General features: G+C 32.6%; 1 protein-coding gene across 4 annotated transcripts in view; it reads left to right on the forward strand.

Moving 5' to 3' along the window:
• The first annotated feature begins 10985 nt into the window (after positions 1–10985).
• The window catches only part of LOC125671785 (regulator of G-protein signaling 17-like), a 56871-nt gene continuing 45176 nt past the window's right edge, over positions 10986–22680 (forward strand). For 2 of the 4 annotated variants that reach the window (XM_048907692.2, XM_056161170.1), the window contains exons 1-2: positions 11009–11133; positions 15493–15553. In XM_048907692.2, coding sequence (XP_048763649.1) covers positions 11121–11133; positions 15493–15553 — 74 coding nt within the window. In that variant the 5' untranslated portion in view covers positions 11009–11120. Of the gene's footprint in view, positions 11134–15492; positions 15554–22455; positions 22475–22680 lie in introns of those variants that run through there. The other 2 variants (XM_048907694.2, XM_048907696.2) reach the window with 2 other exon arrangements.

Below are 22680 nucleotides of genomic sequence, written 5' to 3' on the forward strand. Positions count from 1 at the left end.
AAACATTAATCAATCAATCAATCACCTTTTCCATTGTGGTTCACCACCTCATATACCCAACAAACCTGACAGTGATCCCAACGTATCAAAAATACTGTCTAACAGAATTGATATGCACATAGAATTCCATGTTAATTTCCATAGTGATAATTTTTCCTGCTGATTGGTTGTATGAGGAAAGTAATACATGGATGCTTCAAGGGGCTACCACAGAGAAAGCAGCTGAAAATGTATGTATAGAACGGCCTAACAATTGGTAAGATAGAAAGCATTCAACCTGATGACAGGTTGAACTTGCAAATCACATAATCATAACAATATAATTTGCGATATTTTGGTTGATTGAATATTGTTTAACGTCCCTCTCCAGAATCTTACACTCATATGGAGACGTCACTATTGCCGGTTTAGGGCCCACATATATGCACGGCACTTACGGCCTTTGAGATGGGAGGGATCTTTATCGTGGCACATCTGCTGTGACACGGGACCTCGTTTTTTGCGGTCTCATCCGAAGGACCGTCCCATTTAGTCGCCTCTTACGACAATCAAGGAGTATTGAGGATCTATTCTAACCCGGATCCCCACGGGACCGAAACTGTTGAAACCCCTGTAACATTAACTTATTTGTCAGTAGTCTGTCGCGATTTAAAATCGGTCATGTGCAGATCATGTCCTCACACACCGAATCTGTTGAGATACATATACATCAACGCCATATGAAAGTAATACTGGCATATTGCTACATGGGTATATGGGAGGTTGAGGATGGAGAAAATTATATCGGGATGACTGTCATAAAGTTTATTTGTTAGTTTGCCGCTAACGTCTATGATCAATAAAATATCCAAAATGAAAGACGCTACAGTGTCTTTTATCGGAGTTAATTGAGATATATCGATTCGACATACACTTTATGAATGAAAATTATTATAATTATTAACAGATATAACGTCGTCTAGTTGAAGACCACAACAAGAGAATTTTTTCTTTTCATGTAGAAGCTTTTGAATAAATTTTGCCTCGTAAGAATAGGTTAGCTAATAAAGGAACACAATTCGTGCCCATGAGAATTCCAACAGACTGATGGAAGACCTGAACATCTAAAACTATGCAGATATTGTCAATGAGGAACTCCAGACTACCGGTATTTTGAACATCTACTTCAAAGTATTTCTGCTTAGAATCAAATTGGTGTTTAACAAAGTACTGATCAAAAATACGAAAGTAACTTATTTACTTTGTACTTATTACTACATTATGATATATTTACTTTGTACTTATTACTACATTATGATATATTTACTTTGTACTTATTACTACATTATGATATATTTACTTTGTACTACATTATGATATATTTACTTATTACTACATTATGATATATTTACTTTGTACTTATTACTACATTATGATATATTTACTTTGTACTTATTACTACATTATGATATATTTACTTATTACTACATTATGATATATTTACTTTGTACTTATTACTACATTATGATATATTTACTTTGTACTTATTACTACATTATGATATATTTACTTTGTACTTATTACTAAATTATGATATATTTACTTATTACTACATTATGATATATTTACTTTGTACTTATTACTACATTATGATATATCTACTTTGTACTTATTACTACATTATGATATATCTACTTTGTACTTATTACTACATTATGATATATCTACTTTGTACTTATTACTACATTATGATATATTTACTTTGTACTTATTACTACATTATGATATATTTACTTTGTACTTATTACTACATTATGATATATTTACTTTGTACTTATTACTACATTATGATATATCTACTTATTACTACATTATGATATATTTACTTTGTACTTATTACTACATTATGATATATTTACTTTGTACTTATTACTACATTATGATATATTTACTTTGTACTTATTACTACATTATGATATATTTACTTATTACTACATTATGATATATCTACTTTGTACTTATTACTACATTATGATATATCTACTTTGTACTTATTACTACATTATGATATATCTACTTTGTACTTATTACTACATTATGATATATCTACTTTGTACTTATTACTACATTATGATATATCTACTTTGTACTTATTACTACATTATGATATATCTACTTTGTACTTATTACTACATTATGATATATCTACTTTGTACTTATTACTACATTATGATATATCTACTTTGTACTTATTACTACATTATGATATATTTACTTTGTACTTATTACTACATTATGATATATTTACTTTGTACTTATTACTACATTATGACATATTTACTTTGTACTTATTACTACATTATGATATATTTACTTTGTACTTATTACTACATTATGATATATTTACTTTGTACTTATTACTACATTATGATATATTTACTTTGCACTTATTACTACATTATGATATATTTACTTTGTACTTATTACTACATTATGATATATTTACTTTGTACTTATTACTACATTATGATATATTTACTTTGTACTTATTACTACATTATGATATATTTACTTTGTACTTATTACTACATTATGATATATTTACTTTGTACTTATTACTACAGTATGATATATTTACTTTGCACTTATTACTACATTATGATATATTTACTTTGCACTTATTACTACATTATGATATATTTACTTTGCACTTATTACTACATTATGATATATTTACTTTGTACTTATTACTACATTATGATATATTTACTTTGTACTTATTACTACATTATGATATATTTACTTTGTACTTATTACTACATTATGACATATTTACTTTGCACTTATTACTACATTATGACATATTTACTTTGCACTTATTACTACATTATGACATATTTACTTTGCACTTATTACTACATTATGATATATTTACTTTGCACTTATTACTACATTATGATATATTTACTTTGCACTTATTACTACATTATGATATATTTACTTTGCACTTATTACTACATTATGATATATTTACTTTGCACTTATTACTACATTATGATATATTTACTTTGTACTTATTACTACATTATGATATATTTACTTTGTACTTATTACTACATTATGACATATTTACTTTGTACTTATTACTACATTATGACATATTTACTTTCTACTTATAACTACATTATGACATATTTACTTTGCACTTATTACTACATTATGACATATTTACTTTGCACTTATTACTACATTATGATATATTTACTTTGTACTTATTACTACATTATGATATATTTACTTTGTACTTATTACTACATTATGATATATTTACTTTGTACTTATTACTACATTATGATATATTTACTTTGTACTTATTACTACATTATGATATATTTACTTTGTACTTATTACTACATTATGACATATTTACTTTGTACTTATTACTACATTATGACATATTTACTTTGCACTTATTACTACATTATGACATATTTACTTTGCACTTATTACTACATTATGACATATTTACTTTGCACTTATTACTACATTATGATATATTTACTTTGCACTTATTACTACATTATGATATATTTACTTTGTACTTATTACTACATTATGATATATTTACTTTGTACTTATTACTACATTATGATATATTTACTTTGTACTTATTACTACATTATGATATATTTACTTTGTACTTATTACTACATTAGGATATATTTACTTTGCACTTATTACTACATTAGGATATATTTACTTTGCACTTATTACTACATTAGGACATATTTACTTTGCACTTATTACTACATTAGGACATATTTACTTTGCACTTATTACTACATTAGGACATATTTACTTTGCACTTATTACTACATTAGGACATATTTACTTTGCACTTATTACTACATTAGGACATATTTACTTTGCACTTATTACTACATTAGGACATATTTACTTTGCACTTATTACTACATTAGGACATATTTACTTTGCACTTATTACTACATTAGGACATATTTACTTTGCACTTATTACTACATTAGGACATATTTACTTTGCACTTATTACTACATTAGGACATATTTACTTTGCACTTATTACTACATTAGGACATATTTACTTTGCACTTATTACTACATTAGGACATATTTACTTTGCACTTATTACTACATTAGGACATATTTACTTTGCACTTATTACTACATTAGGACATATTTACTTTGCACTTATTACTACATTAGGACATATTTACTTTGCACTTATTACTACATTAGGACATATTTACTTTGCACTTATTACTACATTAGGACATATTTACTTTGCACTTATTACTACATTAGGACATATTTACTTTGCACTTATTACTACATTAGGACATATTTACTTTGCACTTATTACTACATTAGGACATATTTACTTTGCACTTATTACTACATTAGGACATATTTACTTTGCACTTATTACTACATTAGGACATATTTACTTTGCACTTATTACTACATTAGGACATATTTACTTTGCACTTATTACTACATTAGGACATATTTACTTTGCACTTATTACTACATTAGGACATATTTACTTTGCACTTATTACTACATTAGGACATATTTACTTTGCACTTATTACTACATTAGGACATATTTACTTTGCACTTATTACTACATTAGGACATATTTACTTTGCACTTATTACTACATTAGGATATATTTACTTTGCACTTATTACTACATTAGGATATATTTACTTTGCACTTATTACTACATTAGGATATATTTACTTTGCACTTATTACTACATTAGGATATATTTACTTTGCACTTATTACTACATTAGGATATATTTACTTTGCACTTATTACTACATTAGGATATATTTACTTTGCACTTATTACTACATTATCATATATTTACTTTGCACTTATTACTACATTATGATATATTTACTTTGTACTTATTACTACATTATGATATATTTACTTTGCACTTATTACTACATTATGATATATTTACTTTGCACTTATTACTACATTCTAACATATTTACTTTGTACTTATTACTACATTATGATATATTTACTTTGCACTTATTACTACATTCTAACATATCTACTTTGTACTTATTACTACATTCTAACGTATTTACTTTGTACTATATTTATACCCCCGAACGAAGTTCAGGGGGGGGGGTATATAGGAATCACTGTCTGTCCGTCCGTCTGTCTGTCCATCTGTCTGTCTGTGCAGATTCGTGTCCGGGCCATAACTTCTTTGTTCTTTGACTTAGGCATACCATATTTGGCACACAGGTGGATCACCATGAGACGATGTGTCGAGTACCTTCATGATCTCTATATGACCTTGACCCTTGACTTCAAGGTCAAAATTAAAGGTTGTTTTTTTTACAATGGATTCGTGTCCGGGCCATACCTTCTTTGTTCTTTGACATAGGCATACAATATTTGACATATGAGTGTATCACCATGAGACGATGTGTCGGGTACCTTCATGACCTCTATATGACCTTGAACTTTGACCTCAAGGTCAAAATTGATTATAGGTTTTGACATAGTCATACCATAAGACATGGGTGTATCACCATGAGACTATGTGTCATGTACATTCATGACCTCTTTATGACCTTAACCTTTGATCTCAAGGTCAAAATTATAGGTTTATGCCATGGATTTGTGTTCGGACTATATCTTCCATTTTCTTCTACAAAGGCATACCATATTTTTACACTCAGGAAAGAGGTAATTTATACCTATTAACAACACCCTTTGGGAGATTGGGGTAAGCGGGGGGGGGGGGGGGGTATTCTTAGTGAGCATTGCTTACAGTACCTCTTGTACTACATTATAACATATTTACTTTGTACTATATCATAAAAAATTTATTATATGTACTTATTACTACATACTATTCATGTGTGAAGTTAAACCTTTAATATGCATAATTTGTTATAAGGAAGTGAATGACTAATTTTTTATCATACATTTAACAGTTTAAATCTATCTAATATGAATAGTTTTCATTACATGTATATTTTAAAAGTATGCTGAAAACCTAATTTTAAATTTAAAGAATGTAGACCCGAAAGTTTTACTGCGTGTCTCAATTGAATTGGTTTTCAATCAGCGATTTCATCGGTTCTTTGAATTTGTTGGTTATTTTCATGAACTGTTTCTAATCAGATGTCATTTTATTTGCTTATTTTAGTTACTGTTTTTACCTGTGTCATATCGAGAGGTGTACTACGTTTCTGAATTTTTATGTTTAATGTCTTATCTGCATCAATTGTACCTCATGGTATGCGATTTTGAATATTTACCTACATGTATATTTCCATTAACAACAAAAGTTTCGATATTTGATATCATTTTCATAGCTAAGTTTTTGAATTAAAAATAAAATTACTGTTTACTTTGTTACATATGCTTATTATATCGTATAGCTGGATAAGGGTATTTAGAGTCACTGAGACGACTGCATGCACGAGGACAGACAACGATCTGTATTTCCGGTCACTCTACCGTGTGTATACATGTGTGTGGTATATGTTCTAAAATTAGAGATACCTTAAACAAATTTTTACATCATTCTATTATATACCTTGATGTTTGAGATGTGAGAGAGATGAATGAGAGAGATGAAGAAGATAGAAAGATGAAGGGAGAGAAATGAAGTAGATAGAGAGATGAAGAAGATAGAGAGATGAAGAAGATAGAAAGATGAAGAAGATAGAGAGATGAAGAAGGGAGAGAGATGAATAAGGGAGATAAAAGAAGAGGATAGAGAGATGAAGAAGGAAGAAAGATTAAGAAGATATAGAGATAAAGAAGATAGAGAGATGGGGAAGATAGGGAAATGAAGAAGATATTAAGATGAAGAGGATAGAGAGATGAACAAGATAGAGAGATGAAGATAGAAAGATGAAGAAGATAGAGGAATGAAGAAGGGAGATAGATAAAGAGGATAGAGAGATGAAGAAGGATGAAAGACTAAGAAGATATAAAGATAAAGAATATAGAGAGATGGGGAAGATAGGGAGATGAAGAAGATAGAGAGATGAAGAAGATAGAGAGATGAAGAAGATAGAGATAAAGAAGATAGAGAGATGAATAAGGGAGAGAGATGAAGAAGATAGAGAGATGAAAAAAGGAGAGAGATGAAGAAGATAGAGAAGACAATAGAGAAATGAAGAAGATAGAGAAGACAATAGAGAGATGAAAAAGGGAGAAAAATGAAGATAGAGAGATAAAGAAGATAGAGAGATGAATAAGGGAGAGGATGAAGAAAATAGAGAGATGAAGAAGGGAGAGAGATAAAGAAGATAGAGAGATGAAGAAAATAGAGAGATGAAGAAGGGAGATAGATGAAAAAAATAGAGAGATGAAAGAGGGAAAGATATGAGGAAGATAGAGAGATGAAGATACATGATAAAGGGAGAGAGATGAAGGGAGAGAGAGAGAGATGAAGTATGAAGAAGGGAAAGATAGATGAAGAAAAGAGATGAAAAAGGGGGAGAGATTTGCCCAACGTTAAAGTGCGGAGTTTGTTACACAGTTTAACACGTAACAAAATGAATATAAACATTACAGAATTTATCGGGTCTAACTAAATGTTTTTCATCAAAGTCGACGGTAAAGTACATAACCCTGATTTTCGCGGAACATATGATGTAAGATTAAAATGTAAATAGTCCAAGAAACGATGGTATTTTCCTTCAGTTTACACAAATCTTGATTAAAGTTTTAAACACGAAGCTTAGAAAGAAGAGAACTTTCTAACCCCTCCATGATAGATGAAGGTGTAATACACGCAATCGAATGATCTGGTTTTCAACAGTAGACCAAATGAAAGAATGTCCTTAATCGACATGCCAACGGCATATGAAAACTAAAAACATATTATCATTAAAATTGCGAAATGATATTAGACAGCGTCTTGGGCGAGTTGAAAGATTTAATGCAGCTCCTAAATGGCTAATTCTAAGCTTATAATCTCCAACAAATATACAGAACTAGTGTCCATAACGATGACCAAATGACCTTAATTCATGACCATACCACACTGTACATGTAGTAAGCAACCATTTGGTCAAGTATAGGCCAATCTTGATGAACTATGCAAACCCACAATACCAACTGCAATAAATCGCAACGGGGCCACATTTCAAACTTTGGGTTGGATAACACATGTTTGTTTCTTTAATCCAGATGCTTTGATCTTTCATAGATGTAACTTTGAAACTCGGTAGGAAACAAGGAATTGTTCTTACAAGTCTGACAAATGTGGATAAAAAAACATTAAATCTTGTACAAAAACCCCGCATGGTTTATTTTGCAACGTATGTATAATACAAACGTGAATTCATGAAATATAAATATGTTTTATACATCGTGTGTATGTTAGAAAAGTTGAATTATAAAATACACATGGTTTACTATAAAACGCGTATATAATACAAATGTTAACTTATAAAATCCCATTAAGTTTTATATAATGCGTATATTATACAATGTTAACTTAAAATACCATTAAGTTTTATACAATGCGTATATAATACAAATGTTGAATTATAAAATACCGTTAAGTTTTATACAATGCGTATATTATACAAATGTTAACTTATATAATACCATTAAGTTTTATACATTGCGTATATTATACAAATGTTAAATTATAAAATACCATTAAGTTTTATACAAAGCGTATATATTATTCAAATGTTAAATTATAAGATACAATTGGTTTATTATATATCCCGTGTCTTAGATTCAAATGCTAACTTATTTGATAGATATGGTTTATAACACAACGCGTATATGATAGAAAAGTTAACTTATAAAATATAAATGATCTATCATACAATGCATATATACATATAAAATGAATATGGACAAAATTAAGAAATACAGAATTTCAAATCTGAACCATACAATGCAAATAGAAAACTGTACAACACAAATAGAGAAATACAAATGAAGAAGTAGGAACTCAAAAGCTTCTCGAATAGACAAACAGTTTTATATAAAATTTATTTCCAACATCTGCAATCAAATGCAGAAATAAAATAAACATTACTTCAAAGTGTTTTGTTGTTTTTTTACCAGAAAAAAAAATCTTGTTCAGATGTGCTCGAATCTAAGATCAATCAAATTTATATATGCATATCAATTAGTTGATAAACTGCTTATCAAGCAATTTCACCCTTGTCTTACAATATAGTAAGCGGGAAAAAGTTATCTGGAAAATAGTTTCCGTGACAGTAGGTCCCAACGTGTTTAAGATAAACAAATTACCTTCTTAGAATTAATTAAAGCGTCACACGGTCTGTTCTCCCCCTACACCCAGCGCGAGCGTTCGATCGATACTTCACACAGCTAGTCGGTAGATATCTATAAATATCGTCCATTTTCATCCCAGTATTTATACAAAAAGTTTACAAGTAATCAGGTATAAAAGGATTACAACAATAAATCGATAGTATGGGGAAACTCCTTCTCCAATTAATGTATTGATTGTCGTGTCGTATGCGTTTGTCACATTTTCTCTCTCTATGCTGAGCAGAAGCTGCAGACGATCAGAGCCTCGTTTTCACTTCGAGGGTGATTTATGCATGGATGTGTTGATGCTGTTTTGAAGAACAAGTAGTCAATGTTGCAATTTTTTTTCTACCATTTTGCTGATTTTCAAGTCCAGCACTAAAGCCTATGTATGATGTCAAGTGATTTAGTTCATTGCGAAAAAAGCTTCGATTTTCCTTGACGGGAACACTGAAGAGGCACCTAGCCATGGGCTTCTAGATTATATTTTCTTAATTATCATTTTGGGATATTCCTTATATACTGATGCTTATACGAGTGAAAGTGATTCCATCAGCTAGTTTTAATGGTAAGTATTCATACGATCTCGGCATTCAATAACCAGACAAATACACTGAAGCGAAAAAGAAAATTCTGGCATTAAAACAGCATTATCAGCTGTTTCAGCATGCGTGCATAAATTGTTATGTGTGATAATGTTATTGATTTTAAGTAATCGATCACATCTAGATATGTAGGTCATTGCAAATCAAACCAATGCTTAATGGCCAAGGCTCCATCTTTGTCGTAGGACCATTGTGTAGGTAGACGTAACGGAGTATTAATTAACTCTCAACAATAAGATCAATTCATACGCCATATCAATTTTATCAGGAGTATTAGCTGAACCCGTTGCTACTTTTGATGAAGACTGATGTATGTTGGTATTTAATGTGTCGATAAAATTCCTACTTATCGAAAAATTTCATTATTAATTACCATTATCTGAATCTAATCAACTCCAAATGTCATAATACAAGGAACATGTGCTCCTGAATCGATTAACGAAATGTCGTGAGAGACGGTGTGCTCCTGTAAACGTCCATGTTACAGACGGGGGTGTGATAATCACCTCGTTGGGGTACTCCTAAGTTCCTCGTTTCCACCGCGTTACATTTTGCATCTTTCACATTTTGACAGTATCTTGGGGGTAACCTTTATTCGCGAAACCATTGAGATAGACGGCTTAAGATCTGCTGCATCTTAATGTTTATTTACATTTTAGCCGTCCGATCGATTCACGTGAATCCGCGGCCCTCCATTATAGCGCTGCAGCTGCCACCGTTATATTTTGATACGATTAAACACTTCTAAATCGCTGATGGAATATCATTGTACTCATAATAAGGATAAAGAGGTGGCGGATCTCAAGATGGAAGATACATTTCGGTGTTCTGGGATTAGAAAAATATCAGTTATAATATCTAATAAGAGGGCAATCTAAACAGTATCAAATAATCATAATTTCCCTAAATTTTGATCTAATCCATTGTGCCTGAAATCCGTTACCGTAAGTTAATTGGATTTTTATCAGGTAAATTCACACGCTTCCATGCAGATCACCTTCCTTCTATAGTCTCTTTTTGTAATCAGTCACTTTAAACTTCCTGTTTTCTTTAAATGATATCAGGGTGAAGTTTGTCTTGTGTATTTTAACACAGGGAAGTAATTATCATCTCATGTCCTGTTTCATAATAGCAAGAAAGGAAACAACGAAACGTTGTAATTTCCCTGTACTTTGGATCTAGTCGTAAATCCTATGTAAAACAAATGGCTGGCATAGGTAAGTAAAGCTCTGAACTCGTACAAATATAGATTTTTTTTCTCTATTTTTCATTATAATAGTGATCAATAGAAGAAAAAAGACAGATAAATCTCTTTTATGTTTAAAGTCGTGAGTATCTAAATCATGAAATTAGAAGCTGAAGCTATGATGGAGGTTCAATAATAGATCATATTTTTTGTATCTATATAACATAGTATTAAATTTATCATGGCAAACTATCCGTCCCTTAGAGACTGAATGGTGTGGAAATAACGAAGATTTGATACCCCCACCATTGTACATCATAGTAATGTTCTAAAACAAGTTGTTGTAAATCCAATTATAAAGATTCTCTTGTAGACCTAGTCTTAGAATACGTCATATTTACAGAGCTGTATGTGTCAGACAGGACAATGGCTCTCTTTTCTCTTGACATGCTCACGACTGGGGGAATTCCCCTTATCATATTCAGTGACTGACATCTACTTGAAGTCACAGAAACACCAGGGACAGTGTGTATTACATGTATATACATGTGTTACAAAGATGCATGATGATTATTCTTTATTTCAATTAAAACTAAACTGTCATTAGGCCAAAAATAAAATGCTATTTGTCTTCCCTTAGCGACCACCAATTTTGGCCTATAGACGTAGATGGAAATAGGAAGGTAGGGAAATGGTTATTTTTGGACAGAAATTTGCAGTGACATTGAGCGAGCTAGTCAGTTATATACAGCTAATCCAGTTTTCAATTAAAGCACTGCATCATTTAGTAAACAATTCTGGAAAAAAGGTTCGTATTCTAAGATAGAATTAATTTCATAAATTTGGAGACAGAGCAATTTTTTCAGGGGCGGTCGAAATAGGAAACCATTTTTTTTTCTTTAAGTTTAGCTAATATTTGTATCAAGCAGGGAATTTACTTTATCATAAAAGGTGCATACACTTTAAGCGTGCAGTTATGTTTTATACAGGTATTATTTTGTACATGATGTGAAAAGATCGATTATGTGACAAATTATATAACAATTTACATATCTCTCTCAATCTACTTCCATGAACCCTCCTAATAATTCACTCAAGGTCATCAATACGGCTAGACGTGGTTGTGTATGATCAAAATGTGTTTGTGAAACTCGGATGCCCACTTACGACAGTTAAATAATTCTGGAATCCAAAAAAGGTCTTTTCACAGGGAATACACATGTGAAATATGAAAGTCCTAGAGCGAACAATTCTAAAGTTATTGCCAAGGATAAGGTTTTTTTAAAACTAAACCAAACCCCAAAGTCATGGGGAAAAACATTTTACTACCAAAAGAAAGGTCTTGGCAAAAGGAATGTACATGTAAAACATGAAAGCGCTATCACCATCCATTCAAAAGTTATGACGAAGTTTAAAGTTTCTGCGGACAGACAAACAGATACACACAGACAGACGGACAGACCAAAATCATATGCTCGAATCTCCGATACGAGGCCATAGAATATTGGCAAAGGGTTGGAAGGTCGTTGATATGGATCATTTTTCATCTAAAGACATTATCTCTTTTACGTCACTTTTGTTTATTGCTTTTTATTTACAAAAACGTGGAAGAATACACGACAATTTTGGCACGCATACATGTACTCACTATAGGGACGGTTAACCTGAGTGTACTCACTACAGGGACGGTTAAATTGGGTGTACTCATTATAGGGACGGGTAAATTGAGTGTAATCACTACAGGGACGGTTAAATTGAGTGTACTCACTAAAGGGACGGTTAGATTGAGTGTACTCTTTATAGGGACGGGTAAATTGAGTGTAATCACTACAGGGACGGTCAAATCAAGTGTACTCACTTTAGAGACGGGTAAATTGAGTGTAATCACCATAGGGAAGGGTTAAAAGGGTGTAATCACTCTAGAGACGGTTTGATTGAGGTGCCTTGACATGTTATATGGATAGTTAAGGTGAGGCGGTAAGGAGATAGTAATTAAACAGTTGGGTGAAGGGCCAAAACTCACTATACAGATAGTTAGCGTGAGTAGTCATGAGAAGTCTTGACTTACTATAGGAACGGTATGATAAGTAGTCATGAATTATTATAGGAACGGTTAGGTTGAGTAGCCATGAGTTACTATAGGAACGGTTAGGATAAGTAGTCATCAGTTACTCTAGGAACGGTTAGGGTGAGTAGCCATGAAATACTATAGGAACTGTTAGGATAAGTAGTCATGAGTTACTGTAGGAACGGTTAGGGTGAGTAGTCATGAGTTACTATAGGAACGGTTAGGATAAGTAGTCATGAGTTCCTATAGGGACGGTTAGGATAAGTAGTCATGAGTTACTATAGGAAAGGTTAGGATAAGTAGTCATGAGTTACTATAGGAAAGGTTAGGATAAGTAGTCATGAGTTACTGTAGGAACGGTTAGGGTGAGTAGTCATGAGTTACTATAGGAACGGTTACCCCTGGGTCGAGGCCTCTGCTGGTGGACTGTTAGTCCCCGAGGGTCGCTACAGCCCAGTAGCTAAGTACTTCGTTACTAGCTTGAAAATACGGATGTATATTTAATTACTGTTATAAAATTCAGAAATTCATTTCAAAATTAAGGATTATCTCCCTCATGCATAGCTCTTATCCTTGGACGAATTTGGCTCCACTTTTTGGCATGCTGTTTTTGGCTATATTTAGCTCTAAAACTTCATAGTTATTTCGGATTTCAAACATTTCGGTTGAGCATCACTGAAGAAACATTATTTGTCGAAATGCGCATCTGGTGCATCAAAATTGGTACCGTATAAGTTTTACATTGGGATAAGTAGTCATGAGTTACGATAGGAACGGTTAGGATAAGTAGTCATGAGTTACTATAGGAACGGTTAGGATAAGTAGTCATCAGTTACTATAGGAACGGTTAGGGTGAGTAGTCATGAGCTACTATAGGAACGGTTAGGATAAGTAGTCATGAGTTACTATAGGAACGGTTAGGATAAGTAGTCATGAGTTACTATAGGAACAGTTAGGGTGAGTAGTCATGAGTTACTATAGGAACGGTTAGGGTGAGTAGCCATGAGTTACTATAGAAACGGTTAAGATAAGTAGTCATGAGTTACTATGGGACGGTTAGGTTGAGTAGCCATGAGTTACTATAGGAACGGTTAGGATAAGTAGCCATGAAATACTATAGGAACGGTTAGGATAAGTAGTCATGAATTACTATAGGAACGGTTAGGATAAGTAGTGATGAGTTACTATAGGAACGGTTAGGATAAGTAGTGATGAGTTACTATAGGAACGGTTAGGATAAGTAGTCATGAGTTACTATAGGAACGGTTAGGATAAGTAGTCATGAGTTACTATAGGAACGGTTAGGATAAGTAGTCATCAGTTACTATAGGAACGGTTAGGGTGAGTAGCCATGAGTTACTATGGGGACGGTTAGGATAAGTAGTCATCAGTTACTGTAGGAATGGTTAGGGCGAGTAGTCATGAGTTACTATTAGAACGGTTAGGATAAGTAGTCATGAGTTACTATAGGAACGGTTAGGATAAGTACTCATGAGTTACTATAGGAACGGTTAAGATAAGTAGTCAAGAGTTACTATAGGAACGGTTAGGGTGAGTAGTCATGAGTTACTATAGGAACGGTTAGGATAAGTAGTCATGAGTTACTATAGGAACGGTTAGGATGAATAGTGATGAGTTACTATAGGTACGGTTAGAGTGAGTAGCCATGAGTTACTATAGGAACGGTTAGGATAAGTAGTCATGAGTTACTATAGGAACGGTTAAGATAAGTAGTCATGAGTTACTATAGGAACGGTTAGGATAAGTAGTCATGAGTTACTATAGGAACGGTTAAGATAAGTAGTCATGAGTTACTATGGGGACGACTAGGGTGAGTAGCCATGAGTGATGAGTTACTAGAGAAACGGTTGGGATGAGCAGTCATGAGTTACTATAGGAACAGTTAGGATAAGTAGTCATCAGTTACTATAGGAACGGCTAGGTTGAGGATCCATGAGTCATGAGTTACTAGAGAAACGGTTGGGGTGAGCTGTCATGAGTTGCTAGAGAATTGGTTGATGGAGGAATCAGAATTGGTAATCCAAAACAAACTGACTAGCGTGGGATTAGCGGTTATTTCTTGGGGATTGGATGATTCTGATGGACCAAGGAGATCCCTTCAGATCTGCAAATCTGTTGGTAGATATCAGTTTTAAACAATCAGTTTGCAAACTGAGCGTGTCTGAAATACTTAAGAAATATTAGTTATACTCTTTCAACAGTGTGTTACATAGTGTGGCGTTTTCGATGAATTATTTTCCAAGACGTTTAAGGTACGTTTATGATAGAATGATTATTTGAATATATATTTTTTCTGTTTAGATCCATTCTTTGTCTTCCACAGAGAAGAAACTGAAATGAAGTTGGAAACTGATGTCACAATGTGAATGTCTCTATGTATTCTACATCAATTAAAAATATTTCATAATGGTTATAAACAGCAAATATGTAAATTTCAAAGGCTTCAACCGTTTCATTGCAGTATAGTTTATAGTAAGCCATAGACATGTAATAGAACATTATCTTCCTTTGATCAAATAACTTTTGATGGCGTTCTGTCCTCTTACGAGTACACACAGTAATTGAAAATATACTTTAAGACCATCTACTATATACTTTATTAGAAGGTTGAATATTAAAATGGTACCTTGCACAGACAAGATTATCGCCATTTATCAGGAATTGTTTCTACTAATTATAAGCCAAGGACCAAAAAGACTCTAAAGCGTGTATATTACGTAACTACGTAAAAAGAGTAGCGAGTTGAACACGCATAACCGTTCAATCAGGATCAGTTTTAAATCGAACCGACATTGTCTATGCTATAACAATTAACTATTTGACTTGAAGCAGCTAGTACATACTAATTATTAATGGCAGTGAATCAGTTTATAAACACCATTTGACGAATTAAAAAACCCATCTAAGTCTTTAAAGTTCAGTCAGAACGAAAGATAAAATGCAATAGTTTCTCTCACAATATTGGGATAACATGCAAAGTGTAACGGAAAAACTAAATACATGCTTGGTTTATCAAATTTTGAGAAAGTTATACGAACGTTTCATAGATATCAAATTATTTTCATGCAGTTTTGCACAACGATGTTCCTATAAATTTGAAACTTTCTTTGAAATTTCTGAAAGGACAGAATCATATCCAAGCAAGAAATTGTGAAACTGCTAAAATGGATTTTAAGCTTGATTGTTTTCATCGTAAGCAGTGCATAGACTGCAGGAAAAGGCAAGTAAATTTTGTTTTATTTTATTTTCTGAACATTTTACGAGAGGAACACACTCGCTGACAGGTGACATAGCGATATGAATATTATCTAGATTTCAAAATCACATTCCTTGCTCATTGGTAATGTAAGCGGTTCGAATCCTGGGGTAGTTAATTTTCTGTAGACTGGTATCGCTTTGGGACTGGCATTTTACACTAGAGCTGTCTTTGACTTGTATCAGCTTGGTGACACAGAGGCCGTACTAAGGACTGGATTTAGTTGCCTTAAAGCTTAATGTAAACAATATTTTATCAAAACTGTGTTTATATAGAACTGCTAAGTAATTACTGAATGATCATATATCAGATTAGAATAGTATGATCTTACATCAGTACGTGTCTATCAGTTCGTTTACAAAGATATATTAGACCTGTCCATATTGGGGCGATGCGCAGTATGTTACATTCTGCATATGATTGACAAACAATTAATAAAATTAACCAATCAATTAAAGGTAAATGAAGAGAAAATACTATGCATGATAAACGAATAATACACAGCAAGTTGGGGAGAACTAAAGCTTTGAGATGACTTTAATTATGTTCCCCAATATAGTTTTGGATCATGGTTTATTCTGTTAGATTGTGTAAAGCTTAGATTGTTTATTTATATACATAGACCAGTTTTAATAATCATAGAGGGCGAAGCCCTCTCATGGCCCGAAGGGCCGTGAGAGCGGAGCTCTCCCTATAGGTAACACGTATATACATGTTTAAAAGGAAAATATAGGAAAATAATGAAAAATTAAACCATACCTATGGAACTTGAAAAGTTTGGTACCAATGGCGTCGATTCGAATATTAGCGCGTGGAGATGTATTCCTCCATTTTGAATCTCGTCTACCCTAGTTCACGTCGTTCTGAGATGTTACACATAAAATCCGTAAAAGCATGCAAATCTTATTTTCTTAATCATATATAATCACTCCACGATTAACGCCATGTTTTTTTGTTGTGGTTCAAACGCTTTGTTTGTAAATTTGCTAAATAACGACGCTGAATTTGACGTCACAATGTACTGTTTACATCAATTGCGTTATATTTCCCGCGTTCAATATATAGGTGGATCAAATGTCCAAAAATTAGGATGCTTTGATACAGCTCTGCCCGCGTGCTAACTTCGGGTTGTTTTTGTCCTGTTTTGGATATAGATACTAATGTCAAAACTTTTTTGCTTCGCCCTCAAACACGGTCACGTCGTAAAACATATTAAAATATGTAAATAAATATGTTTAAAATATAGAAATATCTTAAAACTGGCTTAAAGAATTGAATTGTCAAATAATTGAATCCCTTTTAATGTAATCAAATCAACAAGCCAGTAGACGGAACAATAGTAACATCTCCGGTTAGTCCGACAAGTTTCGGGAAAGAAGCCTCGCGGTTGTTTCTCCGAAAGCACGAGAATGCGATTCTACACGAGATTGCTTGTCTTTTTCTAATTTTTTAAAGATTGGAAACCTTGTAAAATTGTTAAGTTGTACGTAAATTAGATCAGCACTAAAATAATTCCCTTGCAACTTTAGAACATCATTTCAAACACTGAAAATATTGTGGATTTTCACATCATGTATTTTCCACCAATCATTATTGAGAGGAAATGCATAGTCTGGAGACAGAAAGGAATTTCACGGAAGACTGATATAGGTATATAGAAGAACCTACAATGTAAGAAGTTTAGTAGTGATGAAATAGATGCACATGGTGTGTGTGTGTGTGTGTGCGCGCGCGCACGTGCATTGTTTTGGACCTCCTAGTTTGTTCTCATGATTTCCTCATTCTTCATTGAAATCTTTTAAATTCCTTAATCTTATCTTGATTTATATATGAAGACGAATTGGTGCTTAATTTTGAATAGATACTAGTTAAAACTTCTATACATTTTGTTTGTCAATGAAAGGTTTAGAAAGGTATACTGTATATATCTACTGTAAAGATTGACAGATTGGCATGGGGGGGGGGGGGGGTTACTGACCAGGAAGTGATGCACGTTGGATTGGATAACGTTTTAACTTGTATAACTCTCCATCAAATGACGGAAATAAAGTAAAAAAAAAATTATTGCATATAATATCTACTGGACAATTTGATAGAACTTACTACCGGTATTCAAATGGCACAACGTTTTGTATGGAGGACGTTAAGGGGGGCATCCGTAACCGTCCCGTTACAATTAGTTCTAGTTTTGAATGAATTAGTTTGAAAATTATACCGTAGAGTTTAACAGATTGACTTGGTTAAAATTACTGACCAGCATGTGCATGCACGTACAATTTATTTTGATTGGATAAGGCTTTGAATAACTTACAAAGTTCTCTTTTATAACTCAGAGAAATAAAGTGAAAGTTATACTGTTTTTGAAAAAGTGTATGTTAAACGATTCGATGGAACATGCTCAAACAAAGTGGCACTGTTTTGTGAATAGGGAAAGCTTGAAAGGTATCTGTAACGGTCCTCGTTACAATTAGAACTAGTTCAAAACAAAATATTCATGAGTAAAGGTACAGATTAGGCGTAATTTTCTCCTCGAAAATTCATGTGAAATCATTGAGAGCGAAAACCATAAACATATTTACCTGCGCTTTTGAGTCATTTGTTGCGATATGACATCGAAAATGAACTATTTTACTGTCTGACGGCGATTCTTTTTAAAGAAAAATAAATTGCTTTAGAAAATTCAAGTCATTTCTTTTGGGGATTTTTCTTTTTTTGGGGGGAGGGGGGGGGGTAAATTAAACGCAGTCCATATACAGTTCTTTTGTATTCAATATTGTAAATATGTTAAAAATCACGAATATGACATGCCATGCTATTCCTCACCTTCTTAAGCAAAATTATATCTTATCTCTCCATCTCTCAGTCTTATCTAGATAGACATAGTGCTCACGGCAGGTATGACCGTTCGACAGGGGATGCTTACTCCTCCTAGACACCTCTGGTGTGTCCAGGGGTCCGTGTTTGCCCAACTCTTATTTTGCATTCCTTGTGGGAGTTATGAGATTGATCACTGTTCGTTATCTTCACCTTTCATAATTTACATGTAATAAAATCAGTAGATTAAATACAGATCTTAAAAGCATACACTGCTAGATTGAATCAAGAAGTTGTTTAACCACTCAAAAACAGTAGTAATCGCAATCAATTCAAGATAACATTAAATCATTGGAAATAATCAAATTAAAACTTTTTTTTATCTCTTACTACCTACAGTATATAAAACCGAAATATTCCCACACTTGGATTTAAGCGACATAGGATAATCTTTGAGCACTGGATTGTCCTCATGCTCCTCCATCTTGTTTGTTTTAGTGACCTAATTGTTGATTAGACTTTTTCTAGCCAATCAAAGGCATGTCATTTTGGCTTTAAAAATAATGAGAGTCATTATATGATTTAATAATTCCGTGCGTTCCGGTTCGCTTAGGGGAAAAAAAGAACATTTCATTAACTTTCACGTGCCATCGAGATAAAAATAACATTTGGTTTTTCCAACATCGGGCAAAATAGAAATCGGAAATTTAAAAATGAATACGTGTGGTACAATGTATGTTATTTTGTGGGTACTCAATGAAAAATCGTTTTTCTACTCACTTCCTATTTCCATGCACTAGTTGTAAAGAAAGATTTACTTCTATCACGAACTGAGTATACAAGGTATCACATCGGTAATTGAATATGAACGTAGTCAATTGTAGTTCCACATGTATTTGAAAGAATAGCATTTTTCATGTGCGGTTATCATTTCCCCTTATGAAAGGTGAAGATAACGAAAAGTAATCAATCTCATAACTCCTATAAGCAATACAAAATAGAGAGTTGGGCAAACACGGAGCCTTGGATATGCTAGAGGTGGGATCAGGTGCCTAGGAGGAGTAAGCATCCCCTGTCGACCTGTCACACCCGCCGTGAGTCCTACATCTGTATAATTATTTTGATCAGGTAAACGGAGATATCCGTAGTCAAAATTATGTGCCAAGAACGGCCTAACAATCGGTATGACACTTGTCAGACAGCATTTGACTCAATGATAGGTTGTATTGGCAAACTAGATTGTTATAACGACAATAGAATTTGCGAAATGCTGACTGTAAACGCTGACTTATTCTTTTCTCTGAAATTTTTAACCCTTAATTTGGAATGTTAGTGTAATTTGTAGAAATAATCACTTGTTACAAAGGAACTATCTGATGTTGGTAGCTGAGGTTGCTTCCTGAGGGTGCACTCATGCTGTTTACACACATGTGAAAAACACGTGGATTTAAGGGTAGTCTTGTTTGCGGGTAAAACCTTTTAGAAAATCCCGCGTAGGGTGTTGTTCTTTCCATTGTCGACAATCGAGACAGGTATGCTAGAACATTTACGTCTGCATTATTTGGCATCAATGTAACAAACTGGCTTTAGGGATTTTCCCCCCTCTATAGTAGTATATAGTGAAAATAATTACCGGTGTGATACCTTGAAACAATAGCTGAATTGATAACAACGAACCCGATCTAAAAATGGCCGATCATGCATCGCTTGGTAAGTTTTACATGTTGTAGTAGCCGGTGTCGATGTTTTAAATCATCAAGTCATAAAAACTCACATCTCTTATCACTTTGAACTAGGTCTAGCTTTATACGATTCCTGAATATGCTTGACTAGGTCTTACTGGATACAAATATGCCTGACTAGGTCTTACTGTCTACAAATATGCTTGACTATGTCTTTCTGTATACAAATATGCCTGATTAGGTTTTACTGCATACAAATATGCCTGACTAGGTCTTACTGTATACAACTATGTCTAACTAGGTCTTACTGTATACAAATATGCCTGACTATGGTATCATTTCGTAGGCTCGAGTATCCAGTCTAGATGTTTTAAATTGAATCATATAATAAAAGAGATATTGACATTTTTGGTCAATACAATGCTTTAATGTATTCGGAGGATTAACGTGTATTTTAAGATTAATTACTACATGTATATGTTTTTAATTGCTGAGTTTATTGATAAATATTATCTGATTATTTGCTGTGACTTTAAGAATAATTTGTATGATTTAAAAATAGTTACTATGAGTTTGAGTATAACTATTCCGAGTTTAAGAATAATTGCTGTGAGTTTAAGAACAATTTCTATAAGTTTAGATTTAATTACTACGAGTTTAAGAATTATTGTTGGGACTGATGGAATAATTACATGTACCATGATTTAGGAATGACTGCTATCAGGCTAGGAATTATTGCTATACTAATAATTACTTTAAGTTTAAGAATGAATTTCTTTGAATCTAGGAATAATTACTATGAGTTTATGAATAATTACTATGAATTTTAGAATATTTACTAAGACTTAAGAAATAATTACTATGAATTTATGAATAATTACAAAGAGTTCATGAATAATTATCATGAGTCTAGAAATGTTTACTATGACTTAATAAGAAATAATTACTATGAGTTTATGAATAATTACTATGAGTCTATGCATAATTACTATGAGTTTGGGAATAATTACCATGAATTAAGGAATATATACTAAGGCTTAAGAAATAATCACAATGAGTTTATGAAAATTACAAAGAGTTCATGAATAATTATTATATTGCTCTTTTTACTGAAATATTAGATCCTCATATTAGCCCATGTTCAAACTATCGTCTACAATCTCTTTTCTTACATGTATGTTTATTCAAAGATTAATATTTCTTATTGGAAGAAGTTGGTATTGATGATTTTGTCACGTGACTAATCCAAATAACACGTCATATAAAATGTGTGTGTCAATTTGATATACATGTGTTTATTAGATATTATAAATCTGTGCACTCATCAGTCATTAAAATATATGTCTAATTTGTGTCGGAAATGAATCATTCAATTGATTCAAAGAGGAAACAAAGCATTTTCCTAGAGAGCGAAAATTAAGTACTTACGTGGGAGGAGAACCCCCTTGTTGAATACGTAATACGGCGATACCATTCATTGTGATATTGAATGCCGCGCGAGGATATAAATTCTGGTTCATAAATTCTAAAGGTATAGTAAAACGAGAGATCATTTACAATTTATGTCTAAGTCATATCAATGGGAATCTACAGTAAATTTATAATTAAGAAATTTTAATTACATGAGCTGGGTTCCTTAATAATATATTAATGACTGAAAGTGGCGTTTGTGCTTTAACATGCCAACGTTTCCAGGAGATAATTGATTTCTGGATTTCATTATTTCTCCCAAATTAA

This window comes from Ostrea edulis, chromosome 4 (genome assembly GCF_947568905.1).
Source record: "Ostrea edulis chromosome 4, xbOstEdul1.1, whole genome shotgun sequence".
Lineage (NCBI taxonomy): Eukaryota > Metazoa > Mollusca > Bivalvia > Ostreida > Ostreidae > Ostrea > Ostrea edulis.